The sequence below is a fragment of the Cynocephalus volans genome, chromosome 4, assembly GCF_027409185.1.
Source record: "Cynocephalus volans isolate mCynVol1 chromosome 4, mCynVol1.pri, whole genome shotgun sequence".
NCBI lineage: Eukaryota > Metazoa > Chordata > Mammalia > Dermoptera > Cynocephalidae > Cynocephalus > Cynocephalus volans.
This window is the reverse complement of record NC_084463.1, coordinates 41,374,713-41,400,791: the sequence shown is the minus strand read 5'-3', so window position 1 is coordinate 41,400,791 and position 26,079 is coordinate 41,374,713. Positions and strand designations below refer to the sequence as shown.

The 26,079-nt window shown below is 41.5% G+C and overlaps 2 protein-coding genes across 2 annotated transcripts in view; both read left to right on the top strand.

The window, feature by feature from the left end:
* The window catches only part of LOC134377293 (death-inducer obliterator 1-like), a 37,518-nt gene extending 23,393 nt beyond the window's left edge, over positions 1 to 14,125 (top strand). The window contains 11 exon segments of the mRNA XM_063095937.1: positions 3,908 to 4,352; positions 4,492 to 4,651; positions 5,795 to 5,911; positions 6,055 to 6,105; positions 6,108 to 6,161; positions 6,424 to 6,559; positions 6,803 to 7,307; positions 7,603 to 7,755; positions 8,492 to 8,582; positions 9,483 to 9,678; positions 13,238 to 14,125. Of these exon segments, the coding sequence (XP_062952007.1) occupies positions 3,908 to 4,352; positions 4,492 to 4,651; positions 5,795 to 5,911; positions 6,055 to 6,105; positions 6,108 to 6,161; positions 6,424 to 6,559; positions 6,803 to 7,307; positions 7,603 to 7,755; positions 8,492 to 8,582; positions 9,483 to 9,678; positions 13,238 to 13,917 (2,588 nt within the window). The 3' untranslated portion in view covers positions 13,918 to 14,125.
* A 3,791-nt stretch (positions 14,126 to 17,916) lies between these two features.
* LOC134377294 (cytochrome c oxidase subunit 7A2, mitochondrial-like) lies at positions 17,917 to 18,177 on the top strand. Its single transcript, XM_063095939.1, has one exon. It carries the CDS (start codon positions 17,917 to 17,919, stop codon positions 18,166 to 18,168), a length of 252 nt encoding a protein of 83 aa, XP_062952009.1. The 3' UTR covers positions 18,169 to 18,177.
* The last annotated feature ends 7,902 nt before the right edge of the window (positions 18,178 to 26,079 follow it).

The following is a 26,079-nucleotide window of genomic DNA, read 5'->3' as shown; positions in this document are numbered from 1 at the left end:
TCTAAAAATAGAGCAGAATTTACTCACACACTTTCTCCTCTGTGTCTCTTCAGAGACCTAGCTTGCAGGTTCACAGAAGAGAAACAGTCCTTACAGCTGTAGCTGTGATGGTGAGGATTCAGGACACAGTGTGAGAGAAAGAGGGTCTGGAACCTGACTTCCCTAGATCAGTCACCAGTACTGAGAAGGGGTGTGTCTCACCTGTTTCTTTGCATCTGAGGACCCATCCATTGTGCGTGGTCATTGGACATGGGTATCTGTGGGGTTGGTTGGGACTGTGCAGACTTGAGCTCTTGCCCTGTATTTTTCATCCCTGTCCTGCTGCAACTTCCATGTGGGTTACTGGGAAGATTCTACCCAGAGGAGCACATTATTAGTATAGTTCCTTTGCTGGAGGCCAGATTATCTCCTCCTGGTTTCTGTGAGGCCCTCTAGTTCCAACGAGTGTCCAGTGATGCTGTACTGCCACAGTAACCCTTGTAGTGAGACAAGACACCTAGTTTCATGATTTGGGGAAATTAGCCCACTAGGGTGTGCTGCTGCTCTCTGTGCCCAAGGGCCTGCTTCATTCTATACTCGGCTGGACCCCAAACAACTTATTTCCATTGTAAACAAATGGCCAGGCCCGGCAGTAGCAGTTTCATCTGGGGCAGCAGCCTGGCCATGGGCAGCTGTTTCTCCTGCTGCTAAGGTTTAAGCCAGCTCCCTAAGGTGACACATTTTCTCCCCCAAGCAGGCCCCATGGGTGCAGATGCTGAAAGATGCTGTGTGGACAGAATGGCTTCCCTCCTGTCCAGTGGACAAATGGGAGGGGACTGGGTGTCACACCTCTGATCATGATGCAGTTAGTGCTGCCGTTGACCAGCAGAGAGCTCAGCAGCTCGCAGGAGTGTCTCAGCCCTGAGAGGTGGTGCTGCTATTTTTCTAGAATAGGTTTTTTTCTGGTTGGTCACAGAGTTACTCCTTGCCATCCTGTAAATTTATACACGACATAATTCACTAAAAAGTGAACTTGCAAGTTTACAATTTAGCTGTGCTCAAAAATGAGTTTCTCTTTCGCTGCCATTCCAGCAGAGCTGACCCAAGTCCAGCACCACCGATGCGGTTGCCACTCACAGTGGGACAGAAGTGCGTGCAGGTCCCTGGGGCAGCTGCTGGGTAGAACTTTTGGTATGTTTTGAACATTTTCCGTCGACGTAGAACAGAGGCTTAATATGTGTCATAGGAAACCAGCAGGTAAACTGTGGGCAACTGGCCACTGAAGTCTCCCAGTTATAGAACATTTTACCAATAATTTACTTATTTCTATTTATATACTCAGTAAAGAGTAGGTAAAGGATAACAAAGGTTGGCTTTTAAGAGAAGCAGCTAATTTTATAAAATAGCATCTTCATGGTTAAGGAAGGCAATCACCTTTTGTAATGTATTACATAATTTACTACTACTGCTTTTGGGTAATAAATGACTTTAGACACATGTGTTGGAAAGTCCTAGAAACAATCCCTTGGTTTTCCATGAATGAGGGAGAAAATACATAACTAGACCAGTCGTGGAAGTATTAATCATTTGTGGACGTCTCATTTTAAAGCTTATAATTTGGAGAAATGTTGTTAATATTTTTGAGGTGGTCATGTATTTGTAACCTGAAACAAGGTGATTGTTAAATGTCACTAAGGTTTGGCTTCAGGTCACATAGCACAGGTGTCCCATGTGCTGCATTCAAGGTGTTTTGTTGAGGTTTCTGGAAATGTTAAAATATTCTCAGAAAAATTTCTGTTTGTAGAAACAGTGACTGAACTGGATTTAGGTCTCAAGTTCATTCATGCCAGGTTCATTCTTTTCATGACTGCTGGATGGTCAGCTTCCTGGCTGGTGGTTAGTTACACACCTCTCTAGGCCAGTAGTTGGTTCATGGTGCCCTGGCTCAGTGTCAGAGTCCTTTTGACATTGTCATGTAGCACTTCACCCTTGCTGTGCTTTATATGTTCAGCCATTTCCTGCCTCCACACTTCTTCCCCCGTGGACAGGGGACTCTGCCAATTTCATTTAATCTAAACTCCAGGAGCCAGTCAAGTTAGATGCTGCAAACCTTGCTACCTAAATCTGAGTTGTTAAAAAATAAACTTCCAAATACTAACGTACAGTGATCCCTTAGGTATACAAACTTGATCTGATAAAATAATACACGTAAAAATGTTAAAACAAGGTGTCTGGACATTAAAAGGTAGTCTTTGTCATTGTTCCTAGTGTGTCCCTATTTTTGATTTTGTCAGACACTGTCATTGCTGTGTAGTGCACTTCATTTGAAGACCCAGAGGTGCCAGAGGCATGAAGCATTTAGAGGGGTGGCTGTTGTAGCATGTGAGCCGCAGTCCCCTGGGGACACAGTGGTCTGTGGAGAGCCTCGACCATTGAGACTTAGAAATGCTGCCAAGTATGGAGTGCTGTGGGCAGACCCCCTGTGGCAGGGGACAGGACAGGCAGGGTATGAGGTTGGAAGGGCTCTATGAGAGGAAAATGTAGGATTTGCCATTTGTGTGAATTACCATTAAAAGGACGTTTAGGACAAAAAATACGAAAGCAGTTGGAATTAAAGTGAACTGTAATGCCTGTTAACACTGTCTGACTGTCCTAAGCTTTGGATCCATGTGGTACTGTTGCAAATTTGTAAAATTAAAGAATTTTATTTGTCCTGTAAAGTGGGGAAACTGCAGCTCCCAGGTTTTTAGTGAATTGACTGAGAACTTACAGGATCACTCGAATATGAGTCGAATTCTCCCACTAAGATGTTTGGGAATTTGGAGGGTTGCTGCTGAGTGGATAGTTTGAGAAGAACTTGTACCTTGACCACTTCCCTGGGAAACCCTCATCCCATGCAGCCCAAGGCCGCCTGCAGCTCTGACCTGTTCCCACGACATTTCATGCCTTGTCCCACCGCCTGGATTGCTGCTGTGTTACACAGTTTCCCAAACAAGCATCATCCACTGACATGCCGTCTGCACCAGAGCCCCTGCCTAGCTGAGGGGCTGCAGTGCTGATCTTTGAGTTCTGGTGGACTATATAGGATTATAATGCAATGGGTTCTTTCCTGGCATGTAAAGGTTTTTTTGCAAGTTGGGGGCTTTTGAGGGTTTTTTTTTTGAGCTTTTGACTATAATCCTTGTTTTAATTAAAAGCACTAATTTACTGTTTACCACATTAATTAAATAATGACTAGAGGGCTGTAAAGGGGGACATTTAAACAGCAACATTATTATATTGTTGGTTGCCAATTCTTAGTATGGAAACATGATTGACTTTCCCCATCTTGCAAATTCCTCTCACCTTTCCATATTTCATTAATGGCATCACCTCCAAGTGACTCGTCTAGTAGGACAATGTGGCATGTGAAACCTCCCCCACCCCCCTGCTCAGATGTGGTTGCCACAGAGGTCCACTCAGGGGGTTGAATGTGCATGGAAAGCACACTCGTCTGTTTACCCTTCCTGAGAAGAGTTTTGAAACTCAAGTTTACAAAAAAATTTCACTTGAATTCTTTAGTGCTATCCTAAACCCACGTAGGGTATTTTTGTTTGTTTTTTTGGTAAAATGAAGTTTGTCCTTCAGTTTTAAAGCTCAACTGAGGAGTAAATTGAGTCTTTGATTATGGAGTTTGTTGGTCGAAGTAAAAGCTTTAATATAGTAATATAATAAAGCATTTTTATATCTCAAATAAGCTATAGTCACTATCATAAATACTGCTGACAGCCCTTAATTTTGCTTCTTTTCTGAATTTTAAGATTTTAAAAATCCTTTTTTCTAGATGTATCCTATTCAGTAATGCCTAGTAAGCTCCTGCTAGTTAAGGGTGGGCGTGTTTGAAGCCTGTTCTCCTGTGTCACCCACACACCTGCGCTCTCTCTTGCAGCCAGGAAGGCAGACGGAAGAGCAGAGGAGAAGGCAGCGGTGGCCTCGGGCTCAAAGAGAAAAGCCCGCCCGGGCTGCTTGGTGGGCAAAGGACCATCGCCAAGACATCTCGCTCCAAAGAAGTCTCCTCCTTTTGCTAATGTGGCAGCAGCTCAACCGTCCATTAAAAAGGCACCCTCTAGCTTCAAGGGCACCATCTCCCAAAAGCTGTGGCTCTCGGCCACCCCATCAGGTGGCACTTCTGCTGTCAGGCAGACGGCGGCTTCCAGACAGTTCCCTAGATCTGCTGTTTTGGTTGGTGCCATTGGGAAGCCGGTAACAACTTCTCTCCCTGTGGCCTCTCCAGTCCCAGGACACCTTGGGACCTGGAGCCCTGCCCAGTCACAACCCAGTTCACAAATTCGGCAGAATATAAGACGCTCCTTGAAAGAGATTTTGTAGAAAAGGTGGGCTGTTGTCCTTGGCTTTTATCTGTGGAAGCTCTTCCATGTATGGCGTGATCACTTTGAGATTGCCCCACTGTTTCAAAAATGTAATGTATCCAAATTCAAGGGGTTTATGTAGTTTCTTTTTCATTCCATTCAGAGTCAGTGACAGTGATGACTTAATCATGACTGAGAAAGAAGTAGGAAACATCACCCTTCATCTGGAGAAGGAAATGTTTAACTTGTTTCAAGTTACAGATATTCGCTACATGAGAAAATACCGCAGCCTCCTGTTCAACCTCAAGGATCCTAAAAATCAGGTGTGTGTGGTCTCTGTGTACTGCAGTATTCCTGACGCAGAAGGAAACTTGGTGTGTGTTTTCTATTCGCTGAGTTTCACAGTAATACATCAAACAGCATTTGCAACATTTATATTCTTTCCATGAAAGTTAGAAAGTATTTTTATCCTCTGTGACACTTCTGTATGGCCCCATGTACTTGGTGTTACTTGCGGATCTTTCTGTTCCCTACCTTAAGTGGACTCTTATCAGGGATCTCACTGGCTGAAGTTCATCTTTTATTTCACCAGATTAGCCTCTTCTAAACATTGCAGTGCCAAATTACATGTCCATCCCTTCATTTGCTCTAAAGTAAAGTACAGATTCTTTAACCTAGAATATGGGTGTGACCATATTCTGGCTACAGACAGCCTTTTCTGCCTTATTTTCTTTTCTCTCCTCACTTGAGTGAGCCCAACAATTTGGGCTACTTCACAGTAATAATAAGGAACAGCCCCTCCAGTTCTCACCATTTGGACAGGTGCTGCAGGGCAGCTCAGTCCTCATAGCAGCCGTGGAGTGGGGGCTGTTCTCCTGCAATGAAAATGGAAATGAAATCTGAGAAGGCTGAGCTGCATGTCTGGTACAGTCTCTTGCCTCCTGCCTCCAGGGCTCACAGTCTTCTGGTCCTCTGTGTCACTCTCTGAGCTCTTAGCTGTGCAGTAGAACCAGGGTCAGATACTCTGTATCTCATCGTGGTTAAAAGCCCCCCAGCACAAGTCATTTCATCCTGTCTGTATTCCTAAAACTGTATCTTACTGACCTGTATTCCAAATTGTGTACATGCTTTTGTTTTTCCTGCAGAGGTGACTTTTTGTTTTTTAAAGAAGAATCAGTGCAACATGGGCCTTGCTTGACTTTGAAACCCATGTTTTCTGTGCCTCCATTTGCTCTCAGCTGGGCGGCCTGGTGCGTGCTCTCAAGGGACTGTTTGGGGAGGCAGGTGAGGTCGCGCCTCTGCAGGGCTCTGTGCAGTGCAGCCCTCCATTGAAAGCTTTGGTTTATGTCCAGTGGTCCTTGAACCTCCAGGCAGAGCTTCTTGTGCTGCTTTGTTGTTTCCGTAGCCTCCACATTAACACACACAGATATTGTTAGGATGAATGAATGAATGATGTTTCTTTATAGGGACTCTTCCGTCGTGTTTTGCGTGGAGAAATCTCTTTGGCAAAACTTGTGAGAATGAAGCCAGAAGAACTTGGATCTAAGGAAATTTCCCGGGGGAAAGAGAAACTGATGACATCTGTGAGTACTGACTTAGAATGGCTGCTTCAGATACCAGAGACTTAACTTTACCAGAAGTCAAATAATACACTGTTTGCAGGAGTGATGTTCTTTCCTCCTGGAAAACAAGGTGGAGGGCTTGATTTTTGTCTTTTTTATTTTAGGTGATAGAATCCAGAAGTAAATTGTGCCATGAAAGCAAAAAGACTGACATTAAAAACAGGAAACCATTCCCAATATAAAAGATTATACACCCGTGTCAGACTTAGGTGTGAGCATTTGGTATTATCAGGGTTCAGAAAAGATAGAGTAAAATTTCTCCATTCAAAATGTTTTTAGGTGTCTTAAATTATTGGGCAGGACACTGAGCTTATAACAAATATATATAATTTCATTACTTCTCAAGGACTTGTATCCAGTGATCTTTTATTTTCTTCTGATGGTTCTTCATCACATCCACCTTTTTTCATGTGTGCTGTTAATTTGGAAGTGGCATTGGAAAATAAATGACCTACCTATTTGTTTTCTCTGAGGAACAGCAAGAATCAGTACAAGCTGTCCCTGAAAAAAGCCCCCAGCACCTTCTGGACATTCGTAGCAGTTTGTTGAAAGACACAACAAGCCACCATGAGGCGCATCTTTTTAATCTAAATTGTAAAATCTGTACAGGTGAGCATAATTTTGGGATAATGTTAAACTGGATTTTGTTTAAAATCACTAATCCTTGTAAAGGTGAGTTTAAACCAAAAAAAAAAAGGGGGGGGGGGTAGAATGGATTTCTGGAGTTCATGAAGTTAGCTCCTCTCTTTGCATTGTTGCTTTTGGATTCTCGTAAGCAATTACCTGCTCGTGAGCACGCTGTGGTCTTGGATGTGTCAGATTTCTCACCATGTCTTTCCTCATCTACCTCAGGTCAGATTTCCTCATCAGAAGATGAGCCACCTCTGAAAAAACAGAAATTGTTAGCTTCTGCTAAGAAAGAAGACTTAAAATCCAAGTGTACCAACTCTCCCTCTGATCCAGTTCCTAACTCAGCTGATGAAGGGATACCAGGAACTCTGCCCAGAAATGCTTCTGAGCCAGACCTGGAAAGTGCTTCTCATCCAGACCTGGAGAGAAAGTATTTCCCTGGGCCCCCAGGAGATGTCATTCCTGAGCTCTCCCCACTGGAAGGCCTTGGGAATGCGGTTGTCACCACTGTCGTCATGTCCAGCTGGGACTCCAGGACTGCTCCAAGTGGATCGTGCACAGTCACAGCCTCCATAGCAGCCCAGCCAGACAGTGCCCACGTGGTAGAAACCAAACAAGACACACCGATGCCTGCTTTGACTTCTGTGATGGTGCCCAGGTTCATACTGGCTAAGCCGTCCTCATCCCCTGACCCAGGACACTTGTCAGTTCCATCACAGAATATCAGGTGTGTATTTCAGATATAGTCTGAAAGAGCCAGTGAAGTTTTCTTTTAAACTAATGAATGGAAAGACAATTGGTGATTTCAACTCTGAATTTTACTCAGAAATACAATTCAGGTTATTTTTTCTTTGACCAAAATGTCTATTTATATCATTATGATTAAAGCATTTAATTGGCAAAAGTAAGCTACTAAAACTTGTAGGAATTTACTTTTACTTTTAAACACATGCTCTTCATTCTTTTGAAATTCTGATTGTACACAGAGAGATTTCCTTATTTTTCATGGTTTTGTTTTACAGTGTCTCAGGGTCACATTCCTCTGCAGAAGGAGATACGAACCGCTTTTTATCTGAACTCAGCACCGTTTGGAAAGGATTTATTAACATGAAAAGTGTAGCAAAATCTCTCACTAAGGCATATCCTGTCTCTGGGTGTTTTGATTATCTCAGTGAGGTTAGTACCAAAAGTGTATGTGTGTGTGCTTGTGTGTATGTGTCTTTCACAGGAATTCCTCTACTACAGGCAGACATGTGACACTCTTACGCTGGCTGCCTGGGCACTTAAATACCTCCAAAGGCAAGATAATGGTTGCCACAGTGGGTCAGCAGGTCATGCAGTTTGCACAGAGCCGAAATTTGACTGAGCAGTTGGGCAGCCCAGTGATCTGTTTAGCAAGGGCATTTACCACACGTGTGTGCCCAGCCACCAGCATGGCCAGGCATCTGTAACCTGCATAGTGTGGGTGGCAGGTGTAACCCCCTGATAGGTCTTTCATTTTTCAAAGTTAACAAAGATGGCACTAGAATTTATGACCTTAGGAAGGAGTGGCAAGTCAGTTGTCCTGGTAATAACTGAATCATTACTGTGTGTGTGTGTGTGTGTGTGTGTGTGTGTGTGTGTGTGTGTGTGTGTGTGTGTGTGTGTGTTCACAAAAGATAACGTAAAAAGGTTGGGCAGCAGTTTCTAAACAATCCTGTTTGTCAGAAGGTTATTATACCACCTTTGAGTTTGGGAGCTCGTAATCCTTGATGGTAGTTCACCAGTCAGTATTTAATACAGTTATCACCATTTTCCTTGGAATTGTTGTTTTCTTGAATTTTGGGTTGTTTGGTGCCTTCATGTTACTACATTAGTCTCTTTTTGAACACTAGAGTTTCACAGGTGATTTACTCAAAGTACTTTTTTTTTGGACTTGCCCAACATAATTCACATCAGTGGGAGGATCGCACCGAAGATGGTTTGGGATTATGTTGGTGAACTCAAGTCTTCTGTGTCTAAGGTATCCGCTTATAGTATAGTCTCTGCAACAATGGAACATAGAGCTTATTTAAACATCTTTTTTAACGTTTCATTTTGATGGTTAACACTTGAAATGTCAGCCTGCAACTTATTAGATACTTTCAGGTGAATGTTAAAATAAGTTTATATAGTTCCATTCCTATGTGGCGGTGTGTTTGAGAAATACAATGATAGAAATTTCTTTTCTTGTTTATTGTAATCATGTATATATGATTACATTTTAGTAAAAAAATGTGAAAACTTTATTTCCTCATTTTTATGTTTATTTTTTTATGATTGAAGGAGTACAATGGGAATTTGGAGGTGATCTGGCAAAGGGCACCGAGCCTGGGCTCTTGAATGGGTTTTGATTTTCTGGGAACCCCTGAGGTTTAGCTACAGCTGCGTGTGTCTGTATGTACAGTTTTCCATCAGATTCCCAAAAGGGTTTAGACCCTGTGCCTAGTTTAACCCTCCCATGTGGAGACACACAGGGAATGGCTGCAGATCGTGCAGCTGCTCACCGTGCCCACAGCCGCTGTGCATGCGGGAAAGCTTACACGTTGCTCCAGACGCAGCTAAGCCTACACCTTACATGGCCTGTGCCTCTCACAGGACAGTTCTCTGAAATTGAGGCTGTGAGTAGAAGTCATTTTAAAGGGTGTCCTGCTGAAACCAAGACTTGAGTTAAGCATTAGGATGCTTGATTGTGAGTTTCTTTTACTACTTCATTATTTCATTGTTTCAAATGTTGGACAATAAGGCTATGAAAGTCAAAATCAATTGCTAAAATCTCCCATTTCAGGCTGTACCTTTGAGGTGTGGGTAAAAATTTTAAAGCAGATGCTTTCCTCGCATAGCCACAGGTGAAGGCTTCCCCTGTCCTCTGTTTGCATTGTAGGAGCTCTTTCTGATCCGCTTTCACCCCCTGACAGAGGAAGAAGAGGTTGCCTACATTTCTCTCTACTCCTACTTGAGCAGTCGTGGCCGTTTTGGTGTTGTACCTAATAAGACCAGGCACATCAAGAACCTCTACCTCATCCCACTGGGTGCTAAGGACCATATTCCATCTGCACTCTTGCCCTTTGAGGGACCAGGTAAGCACCAACTTTCTGGGTGGCAATTACGAGCATGTGATACCCACACATATTCTCCCCTGACATGGAGTCCTGCTGAGTTGGGATCCTGTATGGGCCCCTCCACTTCCTGGGCTTGTGTTGGGGGCTGGAATCCATCACCCCCAGCATGGCCCATGCACCGACTGGAGCCCACTCTTAACACCTGGCATGGGCTTGGCTTGTGCCAACTTTCTGGAATTAAATGCCCATAGAGGTATTGATTGGTATCAGTATGTACCCCTTGTCCTTGGTTTCTTTTCCCATACATGTGACTTAATTTTAACCACTGAGTCTGAGGCTAGACCTTCCACCATGAACTCAAGGGACACAGACATGGAGCTAAAAAGTCTTCATATACACAGTACATGCTGGTGTTTTGGAGGGCATCAGGTGGGGGTGTCGCTTCTGTGGAAGTGGAAGATGGCACATTTTAACTGCAGCTGGTCTTTCAATATCTCACATACCTACTTGCTTATTTTCACACACTTTATGAATTGTAAACCTCACAGCAGCCCTCACATGGGAGGTGGGTAAGTAGCATCCTATGCCCAGCTGGTGCCCGGCCTCCCACGGGGCAGCCTCCTCCCTGCTGCAGCTGGCATGGCCTCTGCTTCTGTGCTTTCTTGGGACACACACCACTCTCCAGGTAAATACTCATGACACAGGAGCTGTCAAAATGGGGTGAGCCCAGAGAGTTACTCCCGGGAAACCTGGGCCTCTCTCGCTCCTCCCCTAGATGTGGGGCACAGTTGGGGGTGCTCATGTTGCCCTTTGCCCTCATTTGTTTGGTATTGTCATGCTGGACACACCTGTCTGACAACAGTGTAGAGCGCCATTAAATTTGAGACAAGTCACTTCAACTCAGTAAACATTGCTTCTAAGGTCCAAGATAGATAAGTGAATTTTATTGTTTCATCCATGAATATAAGTTATTTCCAAGGTGCTAGTTATATTTCAAATATTCATGCAACCATAACATAACATAAATATGTGAGTCAAGTGATAAGATTTGACTATTTCAGGATAGGAGTACACATTTTGGGACAGGCCTATTTAAATTTAAAATCTTTGGGAAGATTGCTGGGGATGTTCAAAACCATGGAGCTTCACTACATCATTTCCCAGTGTGTGCAGATGAGATGGGCAAGAGTTGAAGGTATCTAAAAACCAGCTGCTTATTAGATGCCAATCTCTAGACAGCTTGCTGTTTTCAAGACAAACATAAATATTGAGTAACCTCACCTATGATGAATATGACAACAAAGGTCAAAGCCAGCTTGCCAGGGCTGGGATATACTAATTGTTTTTATCAATAAGCATATTAGGCTATTAAAAGATAGTTGGAGTGAAGCACTTTACAGAGCCCCGGGACCGTGTCTTCCTGAGTTTAACACAATGGCTTGCCTGGGCAAATCACATGCAGTTGATTCATGCAAGAAACTTGATTTGTGCAAGAGCCCTGATGTTGGCCCTTTAGAAGTTGAGCCTTTCCCTGAGTGAGGTAGTCCCTGGTGACTCCCCCATGCAAAGACCCCCCAGTCCTTGCCGTCCAGTGCCCCACCCCCACCCCGGCCAAGCCCACTCCTACTTCTGCTCCTGAGACCAAGTTCTGTAGGGAGAGAGCCTGGCTTACAGAACTGCCCCACAGACAGAACTTCAGCTGTGACTCAGTAGGTCCGAATGTGCTCAGCAGTTAAACCTGTACTGAAGCTCTGGGACCATCTTTAGCAGAGGTACTTGGTCCACAAGGCCGTGATAGCTGATTTAACAATTGACCAAACCCCAAAACTGTCTGTTTAAATTAGCTATAAAGTATTCGGTAAATAGCTATTACGGTGAAAGAAGTAGTATTTGAAGATAAAATACCCATAATGAATGCTAATTAGGAAATTAACTTGATAAGTTGCTCTTCGCATTGGCCAAGCAGGAAATTTTGGCAGTGCTCTTCAGTGTGGTGGCCAGACTCCAGATGCTATCCCCTCCTTTGCCTTTTCTTTTGCTGACACACTGCTGTTCCCAGATGGGGCAGGGAGAGGACATTATGACAGAAAGTTCTCATGAGAGGAGGGTGGCGTGGTACTAGGATATGTTGTGATCACAGCTCACCCAGGGGTGCCTTCAACACAAATCTCTTACACAGCAGCCTGTGAAGCAGGAGGCCTTAGGACACCCTTAAGCAGGGAGGGGAACAGAGCGGCGTCAGTCTGCGGAGGCCGGGTTGCCCCAGCTCAACCTGGTGTCCTCCTCCTAAGTGGCGGGCAGGCCATCCACCTGCACTTGTGTGCTCAGCTGTCGGTAATCAATTCTGTACTGAATTTTGGAAGACTCACAGCAAACATATTTAGAACTATGAAAACAACCATGTGAAGTGATGTGTGATCATCTCTAAATCACAAAAAGAACAGGACAATCTTAGCACTGGTTTAAATTGTAAGAAAAAAGTGTGATTACCTCCTGTATATTATGTAATGTTATCTGTAAATTGAATTTATACAGGTTGACTGATTGTATCCTTATGCTATTGAAACAAATATTCTGTCCTTTGTGAATGATTTTTCTGTAAGTTACTGTTTGTGATTTGGCTGTTTAGTTAGTTCCCCTTTGGGAATTCTTGATGGAGTGTGAGTGTGGGGGTGGGAGATCATTATGGGAACGTTAGCATTCCTGATGTAAGTTGTCACAACTTAGGATCTTTGGAGTAACCGTCTCTTAACAAATACCTATTCTGTAAACTGATGCTGTGCCCTGAAGCTCCCAGTCTGTCTCCGTGTGACTGTCCTTCCCCACCAGTGTGCTGAATGCCTCGGCGCTTTACTTAAGCACAAGCCCTGTGTTTACAAAGACTCAAACATTAGCTAGTTTTTGATAAATTAATGCTCATTGAATTTTTTTCTAAGCCTCAAACATCTACTTTAGCTATTTCAGTCAGCATTATTGTTTCATTCATTGTAATTCTGGTACCAGAAACTAATGAATATACCTAATGGTTTTTGTGCTTTATTGATCATTATAATCCTATTGGTCATTGTGTTGCAACTCATAAGTGAACGAGAAAAAGTGCTGTTACCTTCTGGATATGTCACAAGAGGCACCATAAGAGCGTATCTGAGATGCGTTCGTTTAAAAGACATGCTGGTCCACACGCACTTTTGATTCCTGCAGGTTAACGTTAGTCATTGCTGTAGTGCCCTTCCTGCCACCTGCACCATGCTATTGCTTTAGCACTGTGTGTAATTTTTTGTAAAATATGTAACAAGTTCTGACAAATGGAGTGAGTTTATTCGTGAATTGGGCCCTTGGTTCTGTAGTTGGTGGCTGGGGGGCTAATCCCTCCCTTTCAGCAGCCGCCATCAGGGCTCGGTAGGACTGGTGGTGACTTCGTGGGATGGGAACCATTTGGTCTTTGGCAATTAGCTTATCAATCACTTGGCTTTATTTTGCTACATAATTTCTCCATGAAAGCCCTTAATAAAATTTACCTCTGAAAGATGAAAACTGGATTTAGATTCTAAAATTCACACAATATTTTGTTTTTCAGGTCTTGAGTCACCATGTCCAAATATAATCCTTGGGTTAGTAATCTGTCATAAAATAAAACGTCCTTCAAGTGCTGGAGAATTAGACAAAATTGAGAAGAAACGGCCCCGACTTCAACAGGAAGAAGTGGAAGGTTCCATCTACCCCAAGATAACTGCAGCCCCGTGGTCTGAGGAGAAGCCCTCCAAGTGTCCCCTGTACCCTGCAGGCACCGCTGTCGGCACCGCACCCACAGGGTCCCCTCCACCTCCACCTCCACCCTCTCTTCCAGAACCATCAGAGTTAAAAATACAGTCATCCGTCAAGCCAGAAGCTACCCAGATTGTCACAGCCTCCACTAAGCGAGCAGCAGTCACTACAGCAAATTCCTCTGTTGTGTCACCGCTGGAATCCATCTTGCAAATTCTCTTCAGAAAGAAGAAATCATCTGAGCCCCCTGCCAAGGAGTCTGTCGGAGCTCTTCCTTCCTTCCACCAGGACTCCAACACCACGGCAGACGACGGGGTGTCCGCAGCTCCTTGGCCAGATCCGACTATTCAGCAGTTCGGTCAGTTCTCAAAGGCTCAGGCTCTAGAGGAAGAGGAGGAGGATCAGCCGCACAGCCCTGAAGAAGAGCAGAACCTGGAGAGAGCCTTGGATGCACAGCTCGCCAAGCGAGGGAAAATAGTGATTATTAGTTAAAAAACTACAAACTAAATAGAAAACTTTTCACTGTGAAGTACAGGATATGCCTGTTGTATTTTTCAAGTCCTTCTGAAGTGTGAAATAAGAGAAAACCTGGCTAATTTATTTGACTGTACAAATACATGTTGATAATTTTTATATTTTCATGAACTTTTTCAGATGCAAAATTAGAGAATTTCATATGTTCTTTTGGAGTCTATTGCATTACACATCACTACAGATTTTCACTTTATAGCACAAATTTTTAAGGAAATATGGAGAACATGTCTATTTGGGGTGTTTGTGTTATAAACCAAGTGTCGCTATGTTAAATTACCTTAAAGCAGGGGTCATTTCCAATATTTAATATGTTGTGAAGGTTTTTTTTCTTCTAATTTAAATATACAAAAGTAAAAATGAAGTTAGTTTCTTTAGGTTTTGTTGATAGAAATTTCTGTAAGTTGTATTTATATTGCAGAGTATTTTATCACTGTATATTGGGCTGTCAGGTTCTGTTAGTTGAAGTAGAATAAATATCTACAAAGAGTTTTTTCTCGTGTGTCTTAACTCAGCCTTTTTGTCCTAACACTGGGCAGTCAGAGGTTGGACATGGGCACCTGGACCCCCAGCTTCTGTTGCCCTCGGCCCCTTCCTGAACTTGGGGGATGAGCCTAGTTCATGGCTGGCCACCCGGGTTCCCACATTCTTCATCACTCTGCAGGTGTCACACACTCCTGCTGGGGGCCACCAAGGAGCCTCCCTCCCATTGAACCACAGAGTATGATGAAGGGGGAAACGTGGTCACAGTGTAACAGTGAGGAGGTGCAGGGATGGGCTGAGCATGTGGCTCCTGGGCAGGAGTTTGTCCCCTAATCCCAGTTCATTGGGGTTCAAAGGAGCATCCAGCTGCCATTCAGGCTTCTTAGGAAGTGACTGGTTGGGCAGAGTTGGTGGCCCAGACTCAGTACTTGCAGGTGAAGGGGAGATGGTGTGTGGCCACAACTAGAAGGAGCATGTGGGTGTGGGTCTGGCCCACCTTCCACATGACAGATCGATGTGGTCACCCTTGGGCCAGCACTTAGCTTCTCAGCAAGCACCTATGTCCACAACTCTGCCGTGAGCATAGACCCTAAGGGAACATTCCTGAACAAAGCATTGACCAGCCCAGACAGGACAGGCCTTGTGTGGCAGAGTGTTCAGTGGGGCTGGTGTCTCGTTTCGCAGACAAGCTCAGGCAGACCTGAGGCAAGTGTAACAAGGGAGGTGACTTCATAAGGGGACCCCTCTGACCACCTGTGCTGGCCACACAGCCCCCACTCCCTTCAGACTGCTGTCACAGCCATTGGCACTGCCTCCACAATGGCCCCATCACCTCAAGGGCCTTGTCAAGCCGAGTGGTGGCACATGTGTAGGTGTCCCTCATGGAAGACTGCTCTGAAGTGAGCTCCTGGTAGCTGACAGTGAGGAAAGTGGAGTTGGTTTGTCAGGTCCCCTCACCTCATATCCGGCTGGGTGTGACTAGGTACATCCTTTGTAAACAAGTGATGTAAGAGTAGAGTTAGTGCACATGAACCCGGGCACCCCTTGGCTCATTGCCGCTGTTGTATACTTCGTATGGAAGGCAGCGGCTCTGAACTGCAGGTCGGTGGAGCTCGTGTCTGAAGAATAAAACATGTCCACTTTGCCAGCAGCTGCTCGGTTTTTCTTTCCCTTACCTGACTCAGGACCTGCACAGGACGAGGCAGAGGTGTCTGCGATCCAGCCCAACAGTGACACTTTGCCAGAGAGTGGAAGTTCCAATTCCACTACACAGACACTAAGGGGTGCCTGGCACAGCCCCTGGCTCCACACTTTGTGGCCTGCAGGTTCCCATCAGGGTGGCCTCCCAGATGCCTGGGAAAATATGCCCCGACTTGAAAGCCCTCGGGCCTTGCAGGCCTCGGATATTGTCTAGTCTCATTCTCGTTCACCCCAAAGCCCTGTTGAAACCCTCCTGCTGCATCAGGCAGCTCTGCCATGCTCCTTCCACTGCTCAAGCACCTGTCCACCCCGACATCCCCTCCAGGACCAGCTCTAATGGCTCCAGCCCATAGTGCCATTTGGCCGACGTCACCCACAACACTTGTGCACTGTGCCATGCATGGCTCTCTAGAAACCTGACAGGTGAGCAGTCCAGCCCCAGCCTGTCCCTAGACAAGGGCACAGCCATGTCCACCTCACAGGGCAGAGAAATACCCAGGCCAGAGATCCTGGGCTGCCAGTGCACAGGGACCACTTGGGTGTGGCTCCTAGTCCTGGCACATCTGTTGAGGCAGGTGTCATAAAGTGGAAAGAGCCATCTCTCTAGAAAACTCGAAGGTGTTGGTGCCTCCAGTGGAGGGTAACACCCAAAGGGAGTAGGTACCCCGTGCCCCTCCATGCCACACCAGACCCTTCGCCCCACTGAACTCCATGGCATCAGCAACGGTGGCAGCAGTGGGGCCCTTAGCTGTGGCTGTGCCCTGGGAGGGGCCTGAACAGGAGGGTTGAAAAGGAAAGGCAGGAACCACGTGGGTTCAAGCACAGACAGGACCTCATGCACTCAGTGGCAGGGCAGGGCCAGGCACTCGACTGGTAGCCACCGGGTCCTGCACCTGCTTCCTGCAGGACACTCAGCAAAAGAGAGGAAGGAAAACCAAAGTCACCCATAATTTTATACCCAGCACTAACTGCTGTTGACATTTTGGAATATTTCCTTAACCTTCTTTTCCTCTCTCTCATATTTTGTTTAACATCCTATTTCCTAGTCCTATAAAGCTATTGAATAATATTTTTAAAAAATATTCAAGGGCTGAGCCCGTGGCGCACTCGGTAGCGTGCTGCGCTAGCAGCGCGGCGACGCTCCCGCCGCTGCGGGTTCGGATCCTATATACGGATGACCGGTGCACTCCCTGGCTGAGCGCCGGTCACGGAAAAAAAAAAAAAAAAGAAAAATTCAATATTGAACAAAGTTAATTTTTCCAAATATTAATATATCAGTTACGAACATATTTAATCAAGTACTCCTAAGGACTTAATTAAAATCACATCCATAATGAAGGTTTATCAGATGCTCTTAGGTACTTACATCTTTAAGAGCAAACAAAACACAAATCCCAGTGGTGACAAGACACGCATCATGTGGTGTCCACACTGCTGGTGCCACAGACACACGCCCGTCCCTTCCTCCTCCTTCCTCTTCCTTGTGTCAGCCTGTGGTCAAGGAGGAGAATGTGACAGGACCAGACAGATGACAGCCAGTGAGGGGGACAGTGGGAGACAGAGACAGAGAGATGGGGTGAGACAGAGACAGGGAGAGACTGAGACACAGAGTCACAGAGACAGAGATAGAGATACAGAGATAGGGAGACAGAGAGAGATGGGGAGAAACTGAGACAGAGGGACAGAGACAGGGTGAGACAGGGACAGACAAGGAGGGACAGAAAGAGGGACAGAAAGATTGAGACAGTGAGAGAGAGGGATCGATATGGGTACACAGGAAGAAAGTGAGGGACAGAGGGACAGACAGGGAGAGAAAGAGCAAGAGAGTGAGAGACAGAGACAGAAAGAGATAGAGAGACAGCAGGAAATACAGAGACAGGGAGAGGTAGATGGGGACAGAGACACGGAGAGATAGCGAGACAGAGTCAGAGAGAGATAGAAATAGGGAGAGACAGAGACAGACAGAAGCTGGAGAAAGAAGCTCTTTCAAAGAACCATCACTTACTTGATCAGAAAACCACAAGCAAACCTCTGTGAGAAGCGCTCCAGGTGGCAGAATCCGAAACTGGAATTGGCGAATTCATTAAGTTTGAGTCAAAACCTCTGGGGTGCCCAGTCTTGGAAGTTTCCACAAATTAAGGAGTTTTACCTCCAGAAACACGACCAGGCTCTCACGTAGAAGATCACAAAATGATTGCTTTCAGCTTCAGCAGGAGGGGAAAGTAGGCATTTAAAATACGCCCATTGAGGCAGTTGGTGGGCAGTAACTGAGCAAAGATGCTGAGCAATCTGCCGGCTCTTCGTCAGATTGCCCAGAGGACCCTAAGCACTGCTTCACGGAGGCATTTTGAAAATAAAGTTCCAGAGAAACAAAAGCTGTTTCAGGAGGATAATGGAATTCCAGTACATCTAAAGGGTGGGGTAGCTGATGCCCTCCTGTATAGAGCAACCATGATTCTTACAGTTGGTGGAACAGCATATGCCATATATCAGCTGGCTGTGGCTTCATTTCCCAAGAAGCAGGCTTGACTTTGGTCATCCCAGGAATCACTTGGTTCATCTTCATTCAGCTCTCTATGGACCAGTAATGTGATAAATAACTGAGCTTTTTGTGGATCAGTATTTATTGACTTCTACTAACTGCAACTAATAAAGCAGTCTTTACCATGCTTTGTCTGACTTTATCACTTTAGAATACGTTATACCAATAATTTCAGCTGTTGATCAGCCTTGTAAATCTTAGATGAGGAGTGAAAAAATGATTTTTTTTGTCATCAAGCTTGTATAAAGCACCATTATTTTGATATTATTTTACTGAAGTTTACTTTTAGCAGCTCAGAAGTATACAGTGGGTGGTCTTCAATTTCAGTTGAGCATAACACTTGAAAGCATGTTGCTTTCTCTCCCCTTTCTCTGTTCTATATTCTGGGGTATGATAGAAACTGGGGGTAGTAGGAGTAGGTTATTTTTGGTTTCTGGGGTTTAAGTTTTTTTTTTTTTCCTCAGCTATGTGAGTATGTTTAAATATTCAGTGTATTCCACAGCTTAGAATTAGGCTTTAGTCGAGTGAGTGGCTGTAAAATAATTCAATATTACTTTTTTTCTCACTTGGGTTGGGCCTTTATTATGTTACTTTAATTCATAACATAAAGTGTAAAATGCTTAGGTCATTTCTAAAAGTTATCTTCTAGGGGAATATAGGGAGTCAAACTTTGTTTTTCATCTGCAAGGTGTACTTTTGAATTGCTACATGAAGATTGGAATCTAGCTTTGTCAGATCTAGGGGAAATTGATGAGTAAGGGTTTTATAAACTTTAATTTCTAGATAAAATTCACAAAAGTATATTTGGAAAAATTGAGTCAAGTCTGAAATAGCCAAGTTAAGCTTTTTGGTATCAAAACATTGAGGCTTATTGGTACAAATTTCTCAAAAAGTAACCAATTAATGATATTTTAGCCTTGAACCCTGAAGGTTGTAAAGGATCTTGGAGGCCATATTATCTAACCTGCCAGCTTTTGAAGGGAGTGTAATAAACATTATTAGACATTTTTAAACGCTGAGAAATTTCTTAAGTTGGCCTGGAATCTGGTCCAGTTCAGTGCTCCAGAGCTCAAAACCACTGATAATGTTTTGAAACAAACTATATCAGCATTGTACAAAGGAGAATTTAGGTAACTTATAAATGTGATGTAAAATGCCTTTATGACATGATGTGAAAGATAGTTTTGTAGCAGAAAGGAAAAACAGCTTGATGTCCTGTACAACTTTTATCTCTCAATATTGTGAGAAGTGTTTTACTATATCTGGTGTAACCTAGTGAAACAATGTATAAAACATTTCTGGTAAGTTTTTTATGCCAAAATGTTCTGTTTGGGCTATGTTAATGTGGTGGGATTGGATAAATTAAAATTAGGTTAAATGTGTAAGATACTTTAAAAATTTTTTAAATAAACTCTAAGATTAACTACTTAAAAAAAAAAAAATACGCCCATTGAATTCTGTCCTCCTTAACAGGTGCTGCCTTCAAAGGAAACGATTTCTTAAGAGCCTAATAACCAACGAGATTTTACCGGGGTCAAACCTCCTGGGGCAGGGGAAATGCCCAACTCCATCCCTCTCGAAGCTTCCAGTCCCAAGAAGGGGATAAGGACTGAGAAGCACTTATAAATGTCATAAGCCAAAGAGACAGAGTCTTCCTAACCACTGGAACTGCCAGTGACCTCTCGGATGGAGCACCCCTTCTACACTTCACCGTGGTGGGAGGGGGACTAGCTGCTTTCTGAAATGTGAAGTTCCTCGGAACTGTACCATGAGGTAGAAATTGAGGCAAGAAGAGATCCGCTAACTGATTCAGGATGGACAACGTTCTGAACGTGACTTAGCTGTCCTGCCTCATTGCCCCCACTCTTCCTAGGCACCCCCATGCTTCAGGGCATGTCAGGAGGCCCCTCGTCCCCAACACGTCATGATCCTCTACACCTCTGATGCTTCTTGTTCAGTCTGCTCCCTCTGCCTGAATGCTCTCCTTTTGCCCCTTTTCTTATTTTTTAAGCAAATTTAAATTTTATGTGTTGTTTCAGTACATGCATACAGTGTTTAATGATCCAGTCAGGGTAGTTAGCATAGCCATCATCCAAACATTTATCATTTCTTTCTGATGGTGGCATTCAAGATCCTCCGTGCTGGCTACCTTGAAATGTACAGTACGATATTGGTAGCTATCGTCACCCTAGAGCACCGGCACTTAGTTTTCCTGCCGGACTGTAACTTTGTGCTCATTGACCAATCTCTCCCCCGCCCCCTCCCCAGTACCCTCCCCAGCCTCTGGTGACCACTATTTTCCTCTCTACTTCTATGAGAACAACTTTTTCTACATTTCACATATGAGTGATGTCATGCAGTACTTGCCTTTCTGTGCATGGCACATTTCCTCAACATAACGTCCTCCAAGTTAATTCATGTTGCCTGGAATCCTACAGTATCAATGCTGTGTGTCAGGGACATATTTCTATAGTTTTCTTCAAGGCTCTTTTTTTGGTTTTAATATCAGGCCGACACTAGCCTCCTAAAATGAGTTTAGAAGTATTCTCTGTATTTTTTCTTCTGTTTTGTTTCTTTGGAAGTATTGAAGAAGACTTGGTATTGGGTGACTGTAGTTAACACAAAAGTGTTTTATAGTCGTGAAAAGCCAGAAGAAAGAATTTTGAATGTTCCCATCACACATATTAAACTGGTACCTAAGGTGATGGATACACTAGTCATCCTCACTTGATCATTCCAGTTTCTATACAGGTATCCAAATGTCACACTGTCCCCTAGAAGTGTGTACACATTATATGTGAATGAAAAGGATTAAAGGATAATGATAGTTATTAATATTTCTTTGGGTGTAGGTAGAATTGACCCACAAAGTTATCTGGTCCTGAGCGTTTTTTCATAGGAAGATTTGCAGTACTAATTCCATCCCTTCTTTTGTTGTCGGTACAGTCAGGCTTTTTTTTTTTTTTTTTTTTTTCCTATCTCGATTCAGTTCTGGTAGGTTGTGTATGTCAGTAAAAAAGGATTTATTTTTTCTTTGTTATCAAATTTGTTGTCACATACTTGTTTAAAATTGTCCACTATGATTTTTTGATCATTTTGAAGTCATATTGTTATGTCTCTTTTCAGTTTCTGATATTTTTATTTCTCTTTCTTTGCATAATAGACTAAAGGGTTTGTTGACTTTGTCTTTTCTGATGTTTTGTTTTGTTTATTTGGGAGGGAAACATTTTTTCTTGTTTTTCTACCCTTTATTAAATTCTGTCCTAATCTTATTTTCTGTCTTCTTTTAATTGTGTGCACAGTTTGCTCTTCTTCTGCTTCCTTGAAGTGTAAAGTGACATTGCTTATTTGAGATCCTTTTAAATATAGAGGGTGATGGTTCATAAGATTCCCTCATAATACTGCTTTGTTTGCAGCACAAAGGTTTTAGTATCTTGTGTTTTTATTTTCCTTGATTTGAGATATTTTTCTAATTACTTTTTAATTTTCACTTTGGCCCAATGGTCATTCAAGTGTGTCTTGATTAGTTTTTCTGTACTAGTAAATTTTCTTATTTACTTAAAGTTATATATTTGTAGTATCATTACAAATGATCATTACAAGTAACATTGTTTGGAAAAGATACTTGGGATTATTTTGAACTTCTCAAATTTTTTAGACATTTTATAAGCTGATACACATACTATTCTGTAAAATGTTTCCTATGTTCTTAGAAAGAAGTTAGATTTTGCTGTTGGGTGGAAATTTGTGGATATTTTTGCTAGGACACTTTGGTCTAGAGCATTATTCAAGTGAGCAGGTTCTTTAATCATTTTCTCTGTGGGTGTTTCTTTCAATATTTAAAGTGAACTATTTAAGTTTCCTACTGTTAATACTGCTGTCAGGGTTTTTTTGTGATACGTCAGTATTCATAAATTATAAATGTGTACAATTATACATTATGGAAAAATATATGTGTGGATTTATTTATGGGTTCTCTGTTCTGTTGGTGTATATTCCACTTTGTATGTCACTACCATGTTGTTTTCTTTACTATAGCTTTGTGATATATTTTGAAGTCAGGAAGATTGATGCCTCCAGCCTTTCTATCTTTACAAAATATCCCTTTGACTATTCTGGGTCTTTTCTGGATCCATATAGGTTTTGTGGTTGTTTGTTCTGTATTGGAAAAGAATGATAGTGATTTCTTTAAATTTGTAGATAGGTTGAGATAATTTGGATATTTTAATGGTATTAGTTCACTCATCCATGAACACTCTATGTGTTTCTACCTACCCATTTCGTTTTAAGTTTCTATCATCAATATTTTATAATCTTCTGTAGACCAATATATTAATACTTAGTTTAAGTTTATTCATATGTATTTCATAGTTTTTAAATATATGAGAATGTTTTCTTCATTTTAAAAAACATTTTAAATTTAAATTTGTGTTTAGAAACAACTCTAGTTTTGTATCCTGCAACAATAGTAAATTTGTTAGATATAACTAGTGTTTTCTACATTTATAAACATCTCATCAACAAATAGGGACAATATTACTTCTTCCTTTTTGCTTTAGATTCTTTTTATTATGTATTTCTTATATAATTGCTCTGGCTGGGACTTTCAGGGCTATGTTGAATGGATGAGGTAAGAATGGGCATACTTGCCTTGTACTGGATCTTACAGGCCAATATATTAGTTTCTCCCCATGGATTTTGATGTTAGCTCTGTGGCTTTATTATATACCCTTTATTGTAATAATGTAAGTTTTCTATACAGATTTGGTTGAAAATTTTTGTATCATGATAGATGCTGGATTTTTAAATGCCTTTTTATAGCATTTTGAGGTAATCGTGTAGTCTATATTTTTCATTTTTTAAACGTGGTGTATCACAGTAAGCAATTTTTGAATGTTGGATGATCCTTGAATTCCAGCAGTAAATCCATCCTGATTGTGGTATATATTCCCTAATGTGCTGTTGAATTTGGTTTGCTCATATTTGGGGGGAATTTATACATCAATGCTGTATGTCAGGGACATTTTCCTGTTTTCTTCAAGTTTCTTTTTTTAGTTTTAATATCAGGCTGATACTAGCCTCCTAGTATGAGTTTAGAAGTGTTCTGTGTATGTTTTCTTCTATTTTGTTTTTTTGCAAGTATTGAAGAATTGATATTGGGTGACTGTAGCTATCACAAAACTATTTTAAGTAGCCAGAAGAAAGAATTTTGACTGTTTCCATCATACATATAAAACTGGTACATAAGGTGACTGATACACTAATCATCCTGATTTGATCATTTCATTTTGTGTACTGGTATCCATATGTCACACTGTGCCCTAGAAACGTGTACAATTATTGCATGTGAAGGAAATGTAGTAAAAGATAATGATAGTTATCTTCTTTGGGTGTTGGTAGAATTGACCCACGAAGTTATCTGATCCTGAGCTGTTTTTCATGGGAAGTTTTGTAGCACGAATTAAGTCCCTTTATTTGTGGTTGGTCCATTCAGGCTTTTTTTTTTTTTTTCTCTTTTCTAGATTCAGTGCTGGCAGCTTGTATGTCAGTAAAAGAAGTATTTTTTCTAAGTTACCAAATTTGTTGTCACATACTTGTTTAAAATTGTCTACTATGGTTATTTGATCATTTTGAAGTCATATTGTTATGTCTCTTTTCAGTTTCTCATTTTATTTTCTCTCTCTTTTGCATAAGATCCTAAACGGTTTGCTGATTTTGTCTTTACTGATTGTTTAATTTTGGGGAGGGAGACATTTTTGTTGTTTTCTACTCTTTATTAATTTCTGTTTTAATCCTATTATTTTCTATCTTCTGCTATTTTTGTGCTCTGTTTTTTCTTCTTCTGCTTCCTGGAAGTGTACAGTGACATTGCTTATTTGAGATCCTTTTAAATATATAATATGGTTGTTCATAAACTTTCCTCATAATACTGCTTTGTTTGCATCATAAAGGCTTTAATATCTTGTGTTTTTATTTTCGTTGATCTGAAATATTTTTTAAATTACTTTTTAATTTTCTTTTTGGCCCAATGGTCATTCAAGTGTGTCTTGTTTAGTTTTTCTGTACTAGTAAATTTACCTCTTTTCTTAAAGTTATAGATTTGTAGTTTCATTCAATTTTATTCGGGAAAGGTACTTGGGATTATTTTGAACTTCTCAAGTTTTTTGAGACTTATTTTGTAAGCTGATATATATACTATTCTGTAAATTGTTTCCTATGCTCTTAGTAAGAAGGGGGATTTTGCTGTTGGGTGGAAATTTGTGGATATTTTTGTTAGGATACTTTGTTCTAGAGTGTTATTCAAGTGAGCAGATTCTTTCATAATTTTCTCTGTGGGTGTTTCTTTCATTATTAAAAGTGAACTATTTAAGTCTCCTACTGTTAATCTACTGCTGTCATATTTTTTTGGTGATATGTCGATATTCATAAATTATAAATGTGTATAATTATTATATACTATGGAAAAATATATGTGTGGATTTATTTATGGGCTCTCTGGTCGGTTGGTTTATGTGCCTCTTTGTATGTCAGTACCATATTCTTTTGATTACTATAGGTTTGTAATATATTTTGAAGTCAGGAAGTTTGATGCTTCTAGCCTTTCCTTCTTTGTTTAATATCCCTTTGCCTATTGAGAGTCTTTTCTGGCTTGACATACATTTTAGGGTTGTTTTTTCTATATTGGAAAAGAATGATAGTGATTTCTATGAATTTGTAGATACCTAGAGACAACTTAAATATTTTAACACTATTAGTTCCCTCATTCATGAACACTGTATGTGTTTCTATGTATCTACTTCTTTTTCATTTTCTATCATCAATATTTTATAATCTTCTGTGTACCAGTCTTTAGTTAGTTTAAATTTATTCATAAGTATTTCATACTTTTAAAAAATATGAGATTGATTTCTTCACTTTTAAAAAGTATATTTTCTGAACATATGTATATGTTTAGAAATACCATTTGTTTTTGTATCCTGCAACATTAGTGAATTTGTTATTTAAAGCAGTGATTTTGTGGAGTCACTAGTGTGTTTTAGATTTATAATCATCTCATCAACAAACCAGGACAGTATTACTTCTTCCTTTTTGCTTTGGATTCTCTTTGTTTATTTCATGTAATTGCTCTGCTAGGACTTTCAGGGTTATGTTGAATCAATGTGGTAAGAATGGTATTCTTGCCTTGTACTGGATCTTACCAGCAAAAATTTTAGTTTCACCCAAATGATTTTGATCTTAGCTCTACAACTTTTATATATACCCTTTATTGTAATAATGTAAGATTTTCTGTAGAGATTTGGATGAAGATTTTTGTGTCATGAATAGATGCTGAATATTTGAATGCTTTTTTATTGTATTATTGAAGTAATTATGTGTTCTATATCTTTCATTCTGTTAGTGCAGTGTATCACATTAAGCAATTTTAGCATGTTGAATGATGTTTGCATTCCAAAAGTAAATTGCACCTGGTTGTGTTATATAACGCTTTTAATTTGCTGTTGGATTAGGTTTGCTCATATTTGGGGGGAATTTATGTATCAATGTTGTATGTCAGGGACATTTTTTTGTAGTATTATTCAAGTGTGTGGTTTTTTTTTTTTTGGTTTTAATATCATGCTGATACTAACCTCCTAAAATGAGTTTTGAAGCATTCTCCACATTTTTTCTTCTTTTTTGTTTTTTTGGAAGTATTGAAGAAGAATTGGCAGAGTGACTGTAGTTACCACAGAGGTATTGTCTTGTTTTCAGTAGCCAAAATATAGAGTTTTGAATGCTCTCATCACACGTACAATAATCATACATAATGTGATGGATACACTTTTCATTCCGTTTCATATGCAGGTATCCAAATATCACACTGTGCCCTAGAAATGTGTACAGTTATTATATGTGAATGA

Bases quoted from the DNA above. Each gene is read 5' to 3' on its own strand.
- LOC134377294 (XM_063095939.1), top strand. From the start codon at position 17,917: ATGCTGAGCAATCTGCCGGCTCTTCGTCAGATTGCCCAGAGGACCCTA.